Source organism: Fimicolochytrium jonesii (assembly GCF_025526975.1).
Source record: "Fimicolochytrium jonesii strain JEL569 chromosome Unknown EV422scaffold_15, whole genome shotgun sequence".
NCBI classification, from domain to species: Eukaryota; Fungi; Chytridiomycota; class Chytridiomycetes; order Spizellomycetales; family Powellomycetaceae; genus Fimicolochytrium; species Fimicolochytrium jonesii.
Window position 1 is genome coordinate 55,492 of NW_026515682.1, and position 20,003 is coordinate 75,494.

Consider the following 20,003-nt stretch of genomic DNA (forward strand, 5'->3'; position numbering starts at 1 on the left):
CTTCCTTCGAGTATGCAATGGTGCTGCGTTTCACCTTCCGAGTTGTTCATGCCACTTCGGCACTGCAAGGCTTTAGTGTTTGAACGGCCGACATGAACACGCTGTCAAGACGCTTCTCATCTAAGCTTGCATCACCCCTACCACATCACGATCCATATGGCGAATTTGCGTCAGAACATCTAAAATGGTCTTATGGATAATCTACGGACTCACATCCAAAAAGAAAACGAGGTAAAAGGATTCAAAGGGGAGGGGGAGAGACGAGGGCACGGCACGGAGAGGCAAGGGCAAAGTCAGAGGGGTGTGCTCCCGCTTGCTGGCTGAGGGCCCATTGACAAATGCCGCGCGAGCAAAATGAAATGTACAAAAACTAGAGGTGGGTTGAAGCGCTTTTCCACCTCCTTACGATCAACCGGACGGGTACCGATGTCTTGGGTCCGCCAGTCAATCGGAATCATCACCATGATCCAAATCCCTAAGAGGCGCCGACTCTTCGTCGAATGTCTTGAGCAAATGGGCTTCGTTGACGAGGGCCGTTGCGAGGCCCGCGGCGGATAGCGAGTTCCGTCGACTCGCGTCTGTGAACTTGTCCATGGCGCTTGGGTGGGCGCCGCCTGAGTGCCCTGAGGAGGGTTTATGGGAGTTGAGTTGGAAGACTCCAACAAAAATGGTGAGGAAGCCGCAGAACATGGACACGACGTCACGCTGTGAAGGGAAACAAGTGTGTCAGTGGTTTCAATATTTTTCAATTCTAAGAGAAGCACCGTCCGTACCCCGCTGGCATCCTCGAAGCCCTGGAATAACAGGATCGACGCGATAATTGTCGCGGTGCTAAAGAAGACGTAGTAGACTGGGTACAAAAGTTCACAAAATGAGTTTCACTGGGATAGGTCCGGAAACTAACGAAGCCGAGACTTACTTGGTGTCACTCTGTACCATAATCAAGTCCAGCAGAAGTAATCAGTTGAGAATCCTCCTCAATGTGTTCCTCGTGAATCAACATACCTGTTTGTAGAGAACAAATCCAGGGCCTTGTTGAAATAGTTCATCTGCACCATCGCACACCCGACAACGGTGAGAAGGAACACGTATGTCGATGGATAGATGAATTGATTCTGTCCGGCAAATGTGACGCGAACGGCGGTGCCGAATCCCTTGACCGCCATGACCGACACGGACCCGACCAGCGAGCAAATAGCGATGTAGACAATCATGCTGCGTTTGCCGTAGATTGGGGCGATCTTATAGATTAATGTCAGTGATGTTGCTGCAACCAGGAGCATGTAGATTACGAATCCTGAAAATGGCCCACCGCTGATTAGCAGGTTGTGATGAATCGGCAGAGCAATGGGAATGCGACGTGCCTGGTCTCAGAGCATACTCCAGAATCTGATCTGTTGTCACCACATCTGGTTCTGCTGGAGCGTGGAGAATGATGACCACGGATCCAATGATGCATAGCGCAGCTCCAATCTTCCCCTCCATGCCCAGCTCCTCGTTCAAGAAAAAGGAAGCCAAAATCGCGCTGCCGAACAGGAATTGCGTGAGCCCCAGTAGCGAACATCGTCGTCCAGGAAGGACATCCCCGTACCTGATAACGACGCTTCCCGCACCGAGAGGCGTCACCAAAATTGCTGGTGCGTAAGCATATGCGAGAAAATTCGCTATTTCCCCAAGCACCACTAACGGAACAGCGGAGCAAATCAGTTTCGCTTCCATCAAACCTCCATCCATATGCACATCTTACTCCTCTCTTCGTCCCGCGAAGAGGTGAAAGATAGCGCAGGACTTCTAAAGAAGAAATCGGCGATACTTACTCGTTATCATCCCAGCCCACCATTTGTGATTTTGTAGATAGCTGTAGCCCTCCCCAGCGCTCCCTCCATGCGTTCGAGCCGCATCCAACAAGCCGAGTTTCGTTATGATGAAACTCGTTCCAATAAGGAAACTAGACGAGAGGGCCAATATCAGGCCGACATATTTGTTTTCGAGAACCATGCTTATCGCTTATGGCTGGATGGCGATATTCCCGTGCAGAAGAGTGAATGAGGGGACTGGGGGGGTGTTTGAGAAAATGAGGGTGCCTGACGAAGCAGAATTGGATATCGAACTTCGACGCTGTCCTGGAAAGCGACCGCGGCCAGTGAACATTTGGGGCTCATGGGAATTGACGCCGTAGAATGCAAACAGACGCCGCACACAAACGACAGCACTTACGTGGAAAAGGGGAGGTAAACAGCTCCACTCGCTCTATTGACCGCTGTCCTTCCTTCCTTTTCTAGCGCTAGATATATAGCAACGTGGGGTTGCGGGGGTAAGCGGCCGTCAAGCAAACACAGCGAAGGCGGGGGTGGCCGTATTGTCACAATTGGTGCTAAAGCAATCTGGTTGCCGCGCGACTCCGGCTTTAATGATTCTCTCAACCCTTGTGCTCCTGTGGTGTGAGCTCATGCGCCAACCTGGAACGGTGACCCATCCTATACAATGACTTGTATGTACTTACGGCAAAGACTTTATTGCAACAATTATTTAACTTAATTGACGGGAGTTAACGGCAACGACGCGGACCTTTTAAAAGGTCGGGGAAGCTGGGTGATGGGAATCAACTCCAGACGGCCTACAATAAGATCTATTTGTCCGGATATACTGTACTCTCGATTAGCACTCATTGCCGACGTCTATGCAGACTTACGCCATATTCCCCCCGGTTACAGTTGCAGCACCAGAAATTCCTGGTGGCAGGCATCATTGTTCAGCAGGCTCCAGACGTGCAAACCTGACGCATTGATATCTGCGGTTCTGCCACCGCAGCGTTGTAAGCTCTCATCAAGAAGCAATGTCATCGGCTTCTCAACTCGCAAGTCGGTGTGAAGGTAAGGCTTGGTAGTGTACAGTACTGTACTGTATAGCCTCGTAGCGTTCTGACGTCCTTGCGCAGCGGCGCGTTCAGGTCATTTGCATGAACCGTCGCGTTCATCCCTGCCTCCTCTGCCTCTCCTGCTCCCGACTCGATTTGTGACCGCAAACCTACAGTACGTAGGCTGGCTGGCAGCCTGGCACTGCTGCAGGTAGAGAGAGAGAAGAGGGTCAAAGAGAAGCACATTCCAGCTGTTTGTTGTTCTGCGTGATACAGCCATACTCTTCCGTCTCTCAGGAGCACGCTCCAGCTTGCCATCGTTGTGAACAGCGCAGGCCTCGTCTTGAACTCTCTTTCCGGCTGAAAATTACGTGGGAACAATGGACGCAACCGGGCTTCAAGCACTTCGCCAGGTGATATTTTACGGAGCTGTCACTCTCACGCTCAAAGACTATATGAACTAACCACCGTCGTCACGATAGACCGAGCGTCTCCTTGCCGAGAAGCTCAAAGAATGCGAAAAAAAGCTTAAAGTGGAATTACATTTCAAACAATCCGCGGCCGCTATTGCCAAGGCACAAACAGATAAAAAGGCTCGACGCGACGCCGAAATCCAGCTGGTGCGAGCGAATGAGAACGTCGAGGCTCTTTCGGTACGGGTACTTTCAATTCTCACGGAATATCGAGCCGTTCAGGAGAGAGTTCGCATAGCAGCGGATAGGGAAGGATCCCTTCCTCCCGTTCCGCCGCCGCGTCTTGAAAAGATCTTTACTGGGACTGGGAATGATTCACAGCGGAGAACTCCGGAAATGCATCGGCGCCCTGTCCCGGTTCGTTCAGACTCACGGTCCGACGCTGGCAGCTTCTCAACTACAGTGTCGGACGATCCCTATGCGAGGACAGCACGTTCCCCCATCGAGGACGTTGCTTCGGAGCAGTCTCCACCATCATCACCTGGAAAGGACACTGGCATGTCGCGGCAATTTGTTTTGCAGGCCAAGGAGCTAGCTCTAAAAGATGAAGAGGTTAGGACCTTGACCGGCCTTCTGCGTCAGACCGAACAGTGCATAGTTGACATGCAGCAAAGGGAACTGCAAATCAAAGATGAGATGGATAAGCAGCTCGCTCAATTGAAGGAAACGCATGAGGCAGAGATCTCCGACCTCGTGCGGCAGCGGGATGAAATCAATGCTGATAGGGCAGCGTTAGAGGAGGAGCACTCGCGAGATGTAGACATGGCTGATCGTTATCAGACACGGGTTACCCAATTAGAGCATGAACTGGTCAACCGGGAAGAGCAATGCAAAGTGAACGAAGATGAACTCGCCAAGAGTCGGACTGTCCTAAGAGAATTTCAGCATAAGGCGCACCTCGCGGAACGAGCCTGGCGCGATGCCAGTTTCCCGCAGCCCAGCTTTGATGCGCTCGAGTCGGCTGCCAAAAGCAGAGCCATGCTGGACGATACAGAACGAGTCCTGGCTCAAGTGCAGCAGCGCAATTCAAGTCTCGAAGGAACAGTCCGGCATCTTTCCAATTTATTGGAAACCGCCCATCAAGACCCCGACCACCGAGCTTCTAGTCCGCAAGCGCTGCAAACAATCGAGAGTGTCACCGCTCGAATGGCGGCCGTGGAGAACGCGCTTCTCACGACGAAAGAGCAGGCCCAGCTGAAACGCAAGGCGCTCAAGAATGCCCTGTCTTCTACTCAGAAAGAATTGTCGGCCGTAACTGAGGCATATGAGACTCTGCGAAGATCACAGCAGCCTGTCGTCCGCGCAAATACCCAACCCGAAGACAAACTCATTGCCGAAATGAAACGACAGTGGGCAGAGACGTCCAATCGGCAAAGGCAGGAGTATCAAAACATGATCGAAGAGCTGGAGCGAAACGTCTCCCAGATCAAAATGAAATTACGAACCTCGCAGGAAAAGAATGAGGAACTGCAAATCGAGTTACAGAAGGTTACAGCTGCATCGACGGAAGCCTCGCGTCCCTCAAGATCTTCTTCCCGATCGTCTCCGAACGCTCCAAAGCGTGAGCGCACTACAAGCCAAAGCTCAAGCACTTCAGTTCCCACTGTCTACCACGACAGCGACCAAGATCCCGGTCGTGCCGTCGTACAACTGCAAGAGCGCATCGCTGATCTAGAAACGAGAAATGCCGAGCTGGCGCAGCTACAGGAGCGTATCGCTGATCTTGAAACCAAAGACGCTGAATTCGCACACCTACAAGACCGGATCGCTGAACTTGAGATAAGAAATACTGGACTGCAAAAGAGTAACGATGATATGGAACACATGTTGCGCGACTACGAAGAGAAAGTCGACCGGTCCAGCCGCAAAGTTCAGGATGTCCAAGGAACTGTTCGAATGCAAAAGCAAAAGATCCAGGGTCTGGAAAGTGAGTTAGAGGCTCTTCAAGCGGTACATGAAGAGCTCCGACAACAGAGGGACTCCGCCACGGCAAAGGTAACTTCGCTAACCGAGGAGAGAGACGCAATGGAACATGAACACATTTCAGTCAAAACCGAACGCGACGAAGCTGAGGCAGAACTCGAACATGCGAACGATGAGCTCGAAAAGGCCCATGCTGAGCTAGCGAGGCAGAGGATGCTGCATACCCAGGTGGTGGCACAATCTTTGCAAAGACAAGATCAAGTTGTCTCTTTGCAGAAGGAAATTGAGGCTTTGGAAGCTCAAATTGAAAGTCTTGATGCGCAGTGGAAGGTGGAGAAAACTGCCCACGCGGAGCTGATAACTACGGTTGAACGTGCCAAGGAGAACGGCGAGGAGCTTCAGCGGCAAGTCGTTGCGTCCAACACTGAGAAGGATGGGGCGTTACGCACGGCAGAGGAACTCCGTGCAACGATCAAGGATCTGACCTCTCAGTCAAAGATCCTCTTTGAACAGCTGGAAGATGCTCGCAAGCACGTTGGGAAGCTGCAAGAGAGACTGGGCCAATCCGAAAACGCGGTTGCCCACCTCGCTGTGGCGCGAAAGCGTTTGGAGCAGAGCAGCAAGGACGCTGAGCACCAGGGTCAAGAGGTGATCAAGGACTTGCGGTCTCAAGTTGCGGGGCTCACCTCTACCGTCGCGTCGCTTGAGGAACATATTTCGCACGCAATCAATGCAGAAGAAGCGGTCAAGAAAGAAAAAGATGCACTCCAGTCCCACATCACCAGTCTTACCGGGACGATCGATCAATTGACCCAATCTATTGCGACCCTTCAAGCCAAGTCCCTAAAGGAATCAGATCAGCTTCGCGCTGAAATAGATGCGCTGCAGAGTCGCCTCGATGGACTCGCCGGATCTTATTTGGCAATGGAGAGTGACAAGAACGCTGCTCTTGATCGAACTGTGGATCTCGTGGTCCAGGTCGCTAGTCTGAATCGACTGGTAGACGAGCTAAAGAAGGACAAGGACAAGGACAACAGCCAGCTAGGGGAACTTAGTTCCGCGAAGGAGCGCTCGGCGGAATTGGAGAAAACGGTCAGGCAGATGAAAGAAGCATATTATGAGCTCGAAACGGAAAACGCACATATTATCGAGCGGACCGAAGGTCAAATCGCGGGCCTCATCGCAAAGTTGGCCGAGACCGAAAATTTGGTAGATAGCCTGCAGCACGCAAATCAACTCCTCCGTGAGGAGCACACAGAGAGGCTGCTTAGCGCTGAGCAGAAGTACGGCCAGACTGATGCCACCCTTGCTGAGTTGAAGGCTGCATATGGTTCACTTTCCGAGGAGAAGGCGGCGCTTCTGTCAAAGGCGAAATCAGATCTATCGGTTTTGAACGCACAGCTCATAAAGTCGCGCAGAGCCGTCCAACAACTCACAGATGAAATGAGTGCGCTGCGGGACGAACATATCGCCAAGCAGACGGATGCGGATAAGAGCCTTGCAGAGCTACGCGCCCAATCTTCGGAGCAGTCCCATAGCATGGCTAAGCTGACAAGTGAGAACGACGCTTTGGAAGCCAAAGCATCCGCCCTGGAGGGCGAGTTGGAACGCCGAGCTAGCGCTGAGCAATATCGCGAACGCCAACTCTCCGAGTTGACTTCCGAGCTCAGCGGCCTGCGAACTGCGAAGCAAGATCTCATGAGGAAGATTCACGAATTGGAGGACCTTGCCGCAAAGCGTGAGCACCAAACCACGGAGGCAAGAACCCGTATTGCGGACCTTGAGAAGCTCATGGACGAACTCGCTGCGCACAAGGAGATGAGCGAACGGGAAAGCGTTGCTCAAGCGGGCCAAACTAGCGGCTTGATCTCACATCTCAAAGATGAGATATTGCGCCTTCAATCTCAACTAGCTCAAGAAACCTCGACAATTGAAACACTGCAATCCGAACTCAGAGAGATACGTGAAGCAGCTGAGGTGGCCGCCAACACCGCATCTACCGCTACGCAAGTCAGTCCATCTGAGGCATCCTACAACGAAGAAGAGTTCGCATCATTGATCCAACGCAATATGACTCTGTCAACGGAGCTAGCCGAAATGCAACGAGTTATCCAAGAGCTTAATCGACGGCTGCGAAGGGAATCGGACGAAAACCACGAGCTGCGGGAAAAATGCCAAACACTCGCATCGGAGAAAGAAATTGTAGTTGAGGCTCATGTCCCGCCATCGGCCGAACCTATGACGGCGCCACAGAGCCCTCAGAAAAGGTGGTGGGGTTGAAAATCTGTAAACTTTCGCACGGAAGTACATTTTCGGAGCCGCCACGAGCTCACATTCCGCCGTTTGTTTTCACTATCCAAAATGCAGCAACGGAACGCCGGAGCAGCATTGGGCGACGCCACCTCGTGCTCCCATCTCGACTTGCCCGATGGAAATCTACATGTAGGCGAGATAATACCTGCGCTTGCACGACGCAGGTTGCTCGATGCGAGCACCGTTGTGTAATTGATCCGCGGCGTATAATGGCTGCTGGTTGTGGTATATGTTTTTTGGCTTTACGTAGTTTGTGATGTTGTACATATCCCGTATGAAATAAGTTGTCCGTCGATGTTAGAAGGCAATGCAGATAGCTCTTCAAAAATGTTAAGACGGGAATACATTTAGAGAAGGCAGATGGGACGGGGCGATTTTATTTTGCAATGCTAAAGCCAGTAAAACAATACATAAGTATCTGAGTTCAGTATATGGGGGTGAGTCGCTGCTCCTACGGCCTAAGGCACTATGGAAGTCAGCAACACCACGTATTTGGACCAACAAGTGCTCTCCTCCATCCTGCGCCGAACATGTTGTTCCGACATAAACAAGTGCATCACGTTGAGCGCCCCAATCCTGCCACCCGTTTCGTAGACGCTCGTATGCATCAATACGCCCCCCTCTCAAAAGACTGGATGCTCCTCCGGCATCAAATCCGCCCAAGGATCCTCGGTGAACGTCTTCTTGTAGTAGCCCTCGAACCCATCCTCGGTCACCGTCAAGCCACGTTCACCCTCAAGAACGGGCGCATTCTGAGAATCTTCGTCTAGATCCAGATCTCCGCCCTCAGCTGGATCATGAACATCCGTTTTGCGACGCTGCGGGAAAAGAAGTCAACATATGATCCCACCCGGTCCGGTCAATCTCTGCACAGTATAGAAGGTCATGTACCTTATTTGCGACGTGGTCCCGTTCGCTCCGTCTTTTGTTTCCGCCGCGCCCATGATCACCAAACCCTCCGCGCCTGTCCGACCAACCGTCCCCACGGCGATCGTCAAACGGCCCGTCCCTATACCCGCCGCGTCTTCCGCCTGATGGACCTCTGTAGTCTCTGTCATCATATCGATCCATATAGCCCTCACGGCCACCTCGAAACCCTCCCCTGCCACCCCGAGGGCCATCATAGTAGCCGCCGCCACCGCCGTATCGGTCTCTGTCATCTCGGTAATTCGGCCCGCCCATGTCTCGACCACCTCGATAGTCTCGGTCTCGGTCTCGGCGATGATCATCTCTTGGAGGACCATATAAGCCGTTCATGTCTCCTGCTCTAGGCGCGCCAAAGGGCGGGCGGTCTGGGCCCATGAAACGATCCTCCCTTCGATTCATGCCCCCCCTTCCACCACCACCGCGACCCCTACCTCCTCGATAATCACCATTTCCGTAGTCGTTTCTATGATTCGTTCCACCGCTTGGAGGTTGTTGGCCGAAAGTCGAAGAGTTTGCTGGAGGCGCCGCCGGCAAGGAAGTTTGTGGATTGTGCTGTTGAGGTGGAACTTGAGGATAATATTGAGGATTAGCTGAGTAAGGCTGAGCTCCGGCAGGCTGTTGAGGTGACTGTTGATAACCCGCCCCCGCATATGAGGAAGGATATGCGGACGGGGCAGCGGGATTGTAAGGCTGAGCCACTCCGTATTGATTCCCGTACGCTGGTGCCGGTGCCGCTGGCGTTGGGTATCCGGCTCCGGGCTGGTAAGAATACGTCGGAGTCCCAGCTACTTGCGTTGCCTGATACTGAGTTCCGTCCGCAGCCGGCCACTGTCCTTGGGGGTATCCTGCGTACTGTTGCTGAGGGGCTTGATAGTACTGTTGAGCTGCGGCATCCGGTTGCGCTGGTGCGCCGTACGTCGAAGCCTGCACTGCAGCCTGTACAGCCGCCTGACCATAGTTATATGAGTGTGCAGCCTGTTGCTGTTGTGAGGTCGGTGCTTGGCCGTAGTAGCTCATTCTGGCTGGCAAGATCTCGTGGGGCGTGGGTCTGGCGTGGGTTCGTTGGGGAAAAGAGCGTAAAAGGTCTTTCTCTCCGAGTCAGGGTCTATGATTTAAATTCCCTCGTTACGTGATGCCCGTGATTTTAAACTCAGACCCGCGCTTTCGTTCTTGGCTGGGACATGCAATGGGCAAGCTAGGTGTGCATCGGCACTCCGCATTTTCTCTTCCTGTTGCTCCCGAAGTAGACTCTACATCTGGGCCGCATTCTGGATAAATGTAACCGTTCCCTTCTTCCATTACCGCGAAGGTAGAAATCTCATCGCGGTTACATGGATAAAACCTTCATGAGCCTGTTTGCGCTAGGGGCCAAAGTGATCCGTTCTTGCTTGATATAGTCAGGCTTACCTCAGCCCGGAATTCCAAAAACCTTCTAAGAGAATCCTCTTGCGAAGGTCCTCCCTTGCAGGCGCGCTCGAGACGATGTTCAACTTCCCAAGGGAGGACAAAGTGAAGACATGGGGAACTCGTCCATAGTCCAATGGGAAGGATTTGATTTTGGAATTTATAGACAAGCCCACTTGGTGGAAAGAAAGGTCATCAGCAAGACATGCACAGGATGATTCAATGAAAGGACACAACGCCGCATCCCATTGCCCGAGAGTGTCTTGCCGATGACGGTAATGACAGCATTTGAGACCTGTCAATTTGACCTGTCATTCGCATGGCGTTATTCTTCCCCCTTCGCTTTCAGAGACGTAGCTTGTTTTCAGCGAAAAGTGGTGGAGCGACGGAGGGAGTGGGCTTTTGCGCAAAATCGTTCCTTTTCCTTTCGTCATATGACCTCCGTCGCTCGAGCAGGACATCGCTTGTCATGGGTATACGTTGATGTTACGTGACCCCATGATAGCTTAGTGCGGTCGTTATGATTTGACAGGCCAACCGGTCCTGTTTTTCTCTCAATTTGTGTGGAGGGACTGTCGGAAAGGAGACTGAAACCAAGCTGCATAAATACCATGCCCTCCTTGCCTCTTCCCTCTCCTGTCCGTCAAGCCTCTTTCCGTTAACGAACGGGCCCTTAATTTCGTACTCTCCAGCAATTGCGGTTGATGGTTTGTGTTACAGCTCTCATAGGCCTTCTGTGGAAGAAGTGCGCATTTGCCTGGCTCCAGCCGATTCCGAAACCCCACCATGCGGACGTTGCGCCCTGTGCCGCGAAGAAGTCATAACGGCCTAGTCGTACGCCTTGTGCCTTGAAGTTTCATCAAATTGAAATAATGGGCATCCATCCAGATGCTACGTTTCACGACCTCGAGGTATGTACATGTCACTTCTTTGGAACGCACTCATTGGGCTACACTAATTTGGCCCGCCTTAATCATATCGTGTTCTTAAAGGCTCGATTGGCTGTCCGCTATGGTACCACCCTCGGGGACTTGGACTGCACGGCCATCGATTCCGGCACAGCTCACATCAACCCATCGACAGAGAAAGCCGTCAAAACAATATACTTGGATTAGCATGAGTTTATCATCGAAGGCACGTTACTAGATGCCTAGTGGGGTGAGCTTGCTTGAATTCTCACCTCTTACTTCCTGTGTATTTACCAGGATTCTCGGGAGCGCCGGGTCTCATCGTTTTCTCGCCTTCTTGGCCTGCTGGCGAGTCAACCACGCAGCAATCCCAAGCTTGAAGCCATCAGCACACTGCAGCTCTAGTAAGTACCAATTGTGCTAAGCTTACTATTTGCTGTGGACAACCAATCTCACAATTCTTTCTGTTCTCTTTCGGGAGTCCAGCGGCCACTGGTCTGAAGAGGTTAGGGGTTCTCCCTGTCGCACGTTGCTGACTGCTTCGGCGGGGACATCGACGCCATGGTGGATTGTCTCATGGATCAGGATCACGCCCTGAAGGTTGGGCGCTTGACCCTGAAAGCGTGTGCACCTCCCGGGGCACACTCCTTTCCGTTGGCCACAACTGTAGAAGGTGCTGTCAAGATAGCAAGTGCGTTCAGCATGCGCAAAAAAGATGGATGTATGGCTTGATCGAGGCTTCTTACCCGGCATGTAGCTGACTTGCCTTCATCCTAGAAATAACTGAGAAGCCCATGGAGGTGGAAGACGATCCAATTCGCAGTTCAATTTCAACACTGTTGGGAAAGTTGGACGGAGGGAGACGTCTGATACCGTTGTTTACTATTCATTTCCCGGCGCGACGCACAAACCTTTCCCTTCATTCACCTTCATATATTGCCCAACCTGTAGAGGTAGCACTGATCTTTTTGAAGCCTTTCTCTCCCCCATTTTGTACATAATTGTGGGCGCTGTGCGTTAAAACGAGATTCAAACGGATGTGATCGTCTCGACCGCAGCACCATTGTTCCATTTGCCTACAGTCGCGTAACCGCAGACACGCTCTGCATTCGAAAGAGGGAATCCAGCGCCTAATATGAAGCATCGCTCAGTGCTTGCATATTCGCGCAAATAACTTTCTCAACCGCTGCTATGGCGCTTGCATTGAAGTTGGAGGTGGGCGGCTGTAGAGACTAGGGCATGATCGTCTGGCGGCGGCTGCGTCCGTGACTATCGCCTAATCTATCTCTTTGTTCGCGTGATTGTGGAAGCGGTCGACGTTCTGGTGATGGTGGGGTACCAAGTGATCGCTCGGAACGCCCCGGAGAGGTGGTACAGTCACAGAATGAAGAGAAAAATGTTTGGGGAAGGTAGGAATCGAACCCACGCCACCTGGGTGAGAGCCAGGTGTCTTAACCACTAAGCCAAAATGTGTGTGTTCCCGTGACACCTCCCCTTGACTGTACCAGCCTCTCGGATATATGTACCAGTGTATCGGTATTATGGACCAGTGGGTTGGTCTTATTTTAGTTGGAATACCAGCCCGGGTCTCTGGTCCGCTGTGGGGTACCTAGGACCGGGTCTTTGGTATTGCAGTATATATATGGTCCCGAGAAGGACTTGTGGTGCTACCATGTCAATGGAATCGGTCCTGACACTGGCGGAGACAAACTCTGCGCTAGTTCTAGCCTCGAGAAGCTAGGACTCGTTGATAAGACGTGAACTTGGGAAGATTGAACCAGCGTCGATGTGCAGCAGATGGATTCTTCTCGCACAAGGAAGGCCGGCCGCATGCGATGATGGAAGTGCGAACCTTCATTGAGAACACTGTACTGCCGTGGTTCAGGTGGCCGGCCCTTGAAATTTGAGAGTTGGCGAAGGTCCGAAGGAACGATGTCGCAAAACGAGTGAGCTCACGCGTCTGCTATATGTACAAGTCTCGGGTAGGTCCGGGTGAGTCACTCATTGCCTTCTTGTGGGAGTTTCTCCCAGCGCCTCATCCATTTTTGTTCACACGTTCTCTACGTCCATCCGGCCCCAGCAGATATCTTATATACGTAGACGAGACTCATCCCTCATCGTCGGTGTCTTCTGCATAGTGCTGTGAACGAATTTAGGTCTTCTTTTTCTCTTCACTTGCGAAAAGACAAGTCACCATGATTGCCACCCCTTTGATCTCGAGGTGCTGGGCCGCCCCTTCTGCGCGGTCGGCGAGACTTGGTCTGCTCAGCAAGGCGCCGCTGAGCTCCGCTCTGGGACGCACTCAAGCCCTTCGTGCTCTGGCTACGGCTACATCAGGTGAGTAGCGACAAGTCGGCCACCATCTTTCGAACGAACGCGTCGGGTGAGCGCTGACCGCAATGGGTCATCAGATATCCAAAGTTCTCTCAAGAATGTGGGAATCAAGCCGAAAGTCATCAAGCGCAACCCATCTGTGGAAGTTGCTTACAAGGATGCCGTTGAGAGGGAGCCTGGAACGCACGTCACTTCGTCTGGCGCTCTTGCTGCTCTTTCCGGAGCTAAGACTGGAAGAAGTCCCACAGACAAACGTGTCGTCGACGAACCTAACCACTCCAAGAATGTCTGGTGGGGTCCTGTGAATGTCAAGCTTCCCAAGGAAAGCTTCTTTGCCAACAGGAAGAAGGCCATCGACTTCCTTAACTCTAAGGACCAGCTTTGTAAGTGGATTGGGACGTCGGTTACGTACGGTACGTCGTACTGAAGCCAGTTATTCCATGATAGATGTGGTCGATGGATTTGCCGGTTGGGATCCCAAGTATCGTCTGAAGATCCGTATCATCTGCTCCCGCGCTTATCACGGTAAGTCACAAAAGATGTCTTCCGTGAAATTAGACATTGGGAGGGCGCTGACTCTTGATCTCTAGCATTGTTTATGCATAACATGTTAATCCGTCCGACCGCCGAGGAACTAGCCAGCTTTGGCGAGCCTGACTTCACAATCTTCAATGCTGGCGCTATTCCGGCGGACACCAGCGTTAAAGGCGTGAGCTCGAAGACCTCCGTCGCCCTCAGCTTCGACGAGAAGGAGATGGTCATCCTCGGCACCGAATACGCTGGTGAAATGAAGAAGGGGTAGGTGAACGATTCTTATAATTCCCGCAAACTGAACTGCTCAGCTAATCCTTGTTGTATCTCGCAGAGTTTTCACCATTCTGCACTACCTTATGCCGAAGAGGAATGTTCTTTCTCTCCACACATCCGCAAATGAGGGCATGAACTCCGAGAAGGGTTAGTATATATGGCACTTGGTCGATCTAGAGGTGCTGGAAGAATTGCTCAACCTGAAGTTTGAGTAGATGTCACCTTCTTCTTCGGTCTCAGTGGAACCGGAAAGACTACTCTTTCTGCGGATCCTCGCCGTGCTCTGATCGGAGATGACGAGCACTGTTGGTCTGACAAGGTAATGGTTCTGCCTTGCATACATCCGGAGACTAGGGTCGATTCCAACCTCCACAATCATGTAGGGCGTGTTCAACATCGAAGGAGGTTGCTATGCCAAGGCCATCGACCTCTCAGCAGAGAAGGAACCGGAGATCTTTGCTGCGATCCGGAAAGGAAGTATTCTCGAGAACATCATCATGGATCCCAAAACCAAAGTTGTCGACTTCACCAAGAAGGACATCACTGAAAACACGAGGGCATGTTACCCAATCGACTTCATGTGGGTTATGAATTTGAGTTGAAACGCGTCTCTCCGCACAGGCCTGACCTATCTTTCCATCCAGCCCGAACGCCAAGATTCCTTGCGTTGGAGGACATCCTAAGAACATCGGTACGTTATTTGGCTTCTTGGGCTCAGAGTTTATCTTTTGCCTTGTGCTGAATGATTGCGTATTGTTTTTCCCGCTCCTTGACTTCATCGTCCACCACCCATCACACCATCCCATGCACAATAGTCTTCCTGACAGCCGATGCCTTTGGAGTGCTCCCACCTGTTTCTAAGCTCACCACCGAGCAGGCCATGTACCACTTTATCTCTGGATACACCGCGAAGATTGCCGGAACTGAGGTTGGCGTGACTGAACCTCAAGCCACTTTCTCAGCTTGCTTTGGACAACGTAGGAGCGGTCGCGATTTCGGTGGAAGGGTGTGCGTTTGAGCTGACATGTATGAACCCGATATCACAGCTTTCCTCGTCTGGCACCCTAAGCTCTATGCTGACATGCTTGCGGAGAAGCTGAAACGTAAGGACCTTGGGATACCTTGTGTCTGGAGGAGCGTGGCGTATTCTGACATCTTTCGATACACAGAGCACAACACCAACGTGTGGTTGGTCAACACCGGATGGACCGGCGGCAAATACGGAACCGGAAAGCGTATCTCTCTGAAGAACTCCCGCGCCATCATCGACGCCATCCACTCTGGAGAGCTTTCCTCCAAGCTCAAGTCCTCTTCAAGCACCTACCCGGTGTTCAACTTGATCATTCCCACCGAAGTCTCCGGTGTCGACGCCAAGATTCTGAATCCAGAAAACGCGTGGCAAGACAAGTCTGCTTTCAAGAAGCAGGTTGAGATTCTTGCTGGCTTGTTCAAGGAGAACTTCAACAAGTTTGGGGACGATGTGAACAGCTTGAAAAAGGCTGGACCGGTTTTGTAGATAGCTTCTTTCTTAGTGAGACAGATTGAATGCATTTTTCAGACCCAAATGACATCTGTCAGAGGGAACTTCGGGATCGGACTCCACATGAACGCCGTGACGTTTCAATTCTGCTACGGTGGTACTCAACTTAAGGCTTCACCGGTAGGGTCCGCGCATCCTGTAGGCGGCCTTGGAAGATCACAGCTTGCGGTGTTTCCGATACTGAGTGTAGCATCCCTGAGTCGAACATGCCAGAAAACTCGAAGCACCACGATTGTGTATCACAGCCTTCCCTCACATGTGTGTAATTATTTACAATGTGGCCGCTCCATCTATGTACACCGCTTTCACCAGATACGCCCAGCACTTCAGATTACGCCATCAGTTTTTCTTCTCGTTCCACGCCGCATCGACATCACACACAGCAACGCGGACATGCGCCGTATCGGGAGGAATCATATCGTAGGATCCCCCCGCACTCCTAATCAACGTTTTCAAATCTTGGTAGTCCCCCTCTACAAATGGCGCCCCCCACGTCCCCGGGTCAAGCGTGCAGGGGCGCAGCATGATCTTCATCAACTCTTCGCGTGTGTCGGTACAGAACTCTTCAATATTCAAGTCGTTTTCGTCGTACCCGAACTGCCAAACAGAGCGATGAGAAATATAAGTACCTATGTCCCCTCCGCCCTTGTTTGAGCTAGCCATCACATACCGGATTTTCAATCTCCCCGCCGATCGCTTCAATGCCCAGCATCGTGAAAGCGGCAATCAGGCACACAGGAATGGTTCCCCACGAGAGAGAACCCAATAATTGGAAGGGTAAGCTGAGGATGTACAACGTCAGGGTTTGTTGCAGATGAACCGAGTACACGATGGGAATTGGTGTGTTGCGGATCCTTTCGAAGGAGGTAAGGCAGTCGACCATGCTGGAGATGGCGTTGATCATCGCGGTCTGTTGCGGTACATCAATCATCTCTGGAGGGCAAGAACATTGTTAATAGAGGAAGTCGTGGCTTCTGGATGTCCAGAGACGAACTTCGAGCGCCGTACCTTTTTTCCGGCAGCTCGCTATATAACTACTAATGTGGAAGCTGATCTCCAAGGGCAGGTTTTTGATATTATCTTCCTGCCCAGGTTGAAACTCCGGAAGATGGCAAATCAGGTGGTGAAGGTCTGCGTATTTCGGGCCAAGCTCGCTTCGCAAGTAATGCTTTGTGGATACGGCATATGCGAGCAGGAGGTTCATGCAGCCCTTCTTCTCCAGGACGGCTTTCAGGTCGTCTGTTTTGACGCCGATCCAGATGAAACGAGCCAAGATACGGATCTGGGTAATCAGCGTTCCCCAGACTTTTCGGCCTTCCCAGTATCTTGTAGTAAGTGTTAGTATGATGAATGCATCAAGAATCATTGGGAACAAGGGGCTCGAGACTTTACCTGTCATAAGCGGTGTTTGTCCTAAAAACCAGGAGAAGGGAAATGACCACGCCGAGGATGGTGATGAGCTGTGGCGGTAGAGCCAGTTGCTTGTATCCCACCACCATGTACAGAATGGTCCAATGCGTTGCCCACAACGTATGGAGCAAAGACGGCAGCAGGACTCTCGGAATGACGGACGCTTTCACTCGCAGAATCTCCGTGTACGAGTTTTGCGATTCGTTGGCGATACCGTTGCGATACTTTCGTTTCCGAATGATAAGCTCCGCTCGAGAGAGCTCCTCCGATTTTCGGGGCCTTCGCGCACTGCTTGGATGGCGAGACATGACGGAAGATGCCCGCAAACCTCCGATACTCGAATCCCCTGGTTCTTGGATACGAATGGAAGGCGATGCTGGTTTTGCAAACACAGGCAGGTTCTGCGTTGTTGGCACTCCCAACTCGGGCCGCTCTGCGGCAGCTGCGAATGGGGCTCGGGCCGACATGAACCCTGTGGGGCCTGAGGTCGCCGTAGTCATTGTCGGTGTACTGATGGATATGGATATCGTTCGAGGCTAATCACCAGCGAAGGCTCTGACGACTTGAGATTGCGGAGTGCAAAGGCTGCTTTCTGACCCATGTCTCCACGTCCTCGTGGGAAACCCCTGGGAAACCCCTGGGAAACGGATGGCGCGCGCGTTTCAGAATGTTCGCCGTTTACCGAAGGCTCGGCGACGTGACGCACGCGATAGATTCACCAGATGATGGCGCAGACACTAGGGATGTCTATATAAGATCAAAGCTTTCCTTTTCGGCGACTTCGAATGATATTTGTTCGCAATCGGCCTCCCGCTTGAATCGTTCCCCGAGTCCAGCGAAACCGAAGCGGCAACGGAAAGGAAAGCGGCGGAGGTTAGAGAAGGACGCCCGAAGGTCACCGCTTGTGGCCGATCGTCAGATAAATATCGTCGCTAACTCCTTGTCACCCACGCGTGCGGTTCTCAACCACCAACAGGTTGAGCAATATATGAGGGATGTGATCTCTTGTATTCCTGTGCGATGGTAATACATCTGCAGCCTGACGACCTTCACTGATGGACAAGTCGGGTCGTGATGCAGTGCGCGGCAAGTAAGTCGTCTTCCGTCAACTGTGGATCCAGACACCCCGTATTAAAACGGGCGGGATCATATAGGCGGGCGACAATCAGGTGCGTTAATCCTCCGTATGCTAGGGTTGCTCCGTCCTTGCACACCTGTCGTTGAAATGCTGGCAGGAGGCTATGTTGGAACATGGCATCCATTTGATTGAGGATCTTTATTCCGAGCGTCCGATCTGCTTTTGCCGGGAGAGCCTAATCGCGCTGCCAATACTGGCGAACGCCGCACTCAAAACTATGGCGACGAAGATCTCTTGCGCTTCAGCAATCAAATTCTGACATCAAAGTGGAAACATGCGTGACGAACATCTCATGCAAACCTGGTTGTTGATTCACTAGCGTCTCTTGTAGATGAGGCGTATGAGTGAGTCTTCAACGTGGTTAGGCCGATGCAGGGCTAGGAGTGGTCAATGCATACTCATTAAAGGACAGTTGACAATGGATAGAAGAAAGGCCTCAGCTCAGACGACCTGCTCCTCGGAGGGGTCATATGTAAATAGGGTGCTGGGTGCCGGACGAAGTTGCCATGGATGGTGTTTGTGTGATACGATGGCGATCGAAGGAAAGCAGGCCGAGAATCGTGCTTGGGGGTGTGCGATCCAGTGAACGGAGAAGTAATTCTCAGCGCCGCCGCCCGCCACGCACTTTTCACCTTCCAATACATTCGGAATTGACGGTGTCTTTGCCTGTTCCATATTCCGACCCAGTGTTGTGTGCAGAGCCCATTTCCCGCCTTCCTGCAGCACTTACCACACCGGTGCAGCAGACAAGCTGCACCGGCAAACCCGTCACACAGCCTCGGTCTGGGCGATGGTAATGTTCCATCAACACGGACCACGCCAATGTGTCGAGATTCTCTCGGACGGTACCGCCGCAGGCGTTTGGTGCCAATAGCACATCAGGCGCAAGAGCCGAGTGGTATAGCGAGTGATCACAAGGTGCTTGCCGGATCTTTTCTTCTAACTTTCAGCCGTCGCTGCCGAAAAGGAATGGCGTGTTGGCGAAGGGTAGCCGCACGAACCAAACTAGTCATTTCTTGACAGCACCGCGATCCGCCAAGGGCCTCCTTGAATAACACTCCGCAACGCGATTGCTGTGGTTTGTCTGATAGTCACCCTGCAAACTTCTTGTACCACTGCGCTCCTGATCGTTGCCCAGAACGGGCGCGGCGGTGGCGCGACACGATTGATCAGATTCACCGTCTCGTCCTCCAATCTCGTGAGAGATTGAAAAGTCCAGTCATAAGGTCAGCGGCTTCCCTGCACCAGAAATCTTCGGCATGCTGTCGTTTCGCGCCTGGGTGATCAGGCGGGCGTCCCGCAAGCTGTTCAGTGACCGACAAGCAAAGACCAGGGCCGGCTCCCACGGGTTCGGCCGAAGATTCTATCGGTGTCCTGGGATGCTTCTGAATGCTTGCGTGAAACGAAACCCGGTCAGTTGCCACTGCGTAACGGAACCGTCGGTTGCCAGTCTGCGTCATGTCCATTTTCTGTACCCAAAACGTGCTCTTCCACCATTCCATCCTATTTGTGCGGAACTGCTCTTGGGCTAGATGTTAGCCATGGTCGACACCGTCCCAGTCGCTTAATGTCGAAATGGCCCAGAGGGCGTCGCCGGTGTTGATGATAAGGCTTCCTTGGCTTTTTCTACATGAGAGTCTTTCAGCGCTGTTAAGGTACTGTATATGCGTGACTCGAGGCGTTCAAAGGGCAGGCTCCCCAAAATTGGGGCTTATGCGTTCAATGAATGTCTCCATTGAATCTCCAAATTGTAAGAGGTCTTCCTTGGGTTTGTTATGCAATAGGGTCTTTCTGCACTGTTGAGGTACCGTCGATGTAGGACTTCAAATCGTGAAGCGGCAGCCAAAGACTGGTCGCCTCCCCAGGATTGGGGCGTTTGAGTTCCGTGCCCTCTCCATATTGCAAGACGTCTTGCTTGGCAATGTTCTGCACCAGAGTCAGCCTGCGCGGTTGAGGTAACGTAGATATA

The 20,003-nt window shown here is 52.2% G+C and overlaps 4 protein-coding genes and 1 pseudogene across 5 annotated transcripts; 1 reads left to right on the top strand and 4 right to left on the bottom strand.

The window, feature by feature from the left end:
* Positions 1-185: 185 nt before the first annotated feature.
* EV422DRAFT_87184 (magnesium transporter) lies at positions 186-2,343 on the bottom strand. Its single transcript, XM_053074469.1, has 8 exons — positions 2,218-2,343; positions 1,818-2,123; positions 1,592-1,682; positions 1,365-1,525; positions 1,006-1,297; positions 920-930; positions 774-850; positions 186-705 (listed from the first exon to the last, which is right to left on the bottom strand). The coding sequence occupies exons 2-8, from the start codon at positions 1,996-1,998 to the stop codon at positions 445-447; spliced, it is 1,074 nt and encodes a 357-aa protein (XP_052924647.1). The 5' UTR covers positions 1,999-2,123; positions 2,218-2,343; the 3' UTR covers positions 186-444.
* Positions 2,344-7,961: 5,618 nt separating this feature from the next.
* EV422DRAFT_532408 (uncharacterized protein) lies at positions 7,962-9,555 on the bottom strand. The gene is made up of 2 exons (XM_053070537.1): positions 8,458-9,555; positions 7,962-8,384 (listed from the first exon to the last, which is right to left on the bottom strand). The coding sequence occupies exons 1-2, from the start codon at positions 9,508-9,510 to the stop codon at positions 8,190-8,192; spliced, it is 1,248 nt and encodes a 415-aa protein (XP_052924648.1). The 5' UTR covers positions 9,511-9,555; the 3' UTR covers positions 7,962-8,189.
* Positions 9,556-12,204: 2,649 nt separating this feature from the next.
* EV422DRAFT_t90 lies at positions 12,205-12,273 on the bottom strand (annotated as a pseudogene). The gene has a single exon. The product of its transcript is annotated as a tRNA-OTHER (tRNA).
* A 981-nt stretch (positions 12,274-13,254) lies between these two features.
* Positions 13,255-15,462, top strand: EV422DRAFT_497400 (ATP-utilizing phosphoenolpyruvate carboxykinase; the record flags this gene model as incomplete). Its single annotated transcript, XM_053067943.1, has 10 exons — positions 13,255-13,522; positions 13,587-13,664; positions 13,730-13,937; positions 14,005-14,093; positions 14,159-14,265; positions 14,330-14,526; positions 14,591-14,637; positions 14,762-14,923; positions 14,993-15,049; positions 15,116-15,462. Coding segments are annotated over 10 exons (1,560 nt in total), but the record flags the coding sequence as incomplete, so codon positions are not given.
* Positions 15,463-15,732: 270 nt separating this feature from the next.
* On the bottom strand, positions 15,733-17,544 carry EV422DRAFT_532420 (Bestrophin, RFP-TM, chloride channel-domain-containing protein). The gene is made up of 4 exons (XM_053070538.1): positions 16,879-17,544; positions 16,495-16,811; positions 16,157-16,419; positions 15,733-16,083 (listed from the first exon to the last, which is right to left on the bottom strand). Exons 1-4 carry the CDS (start codon positions 17,394-17,396, stop codon positions 15,826-15,828), a joined length of 1,356 nt encoding a protein of 451 aa, XP_052924650.1. The 5' UTR covers positions 17,397-17,544; the 3' UTR covers positions 15,733-15,825.
* Positions 17,545-20,003: the final 2,459 nt, after the last annotated feature.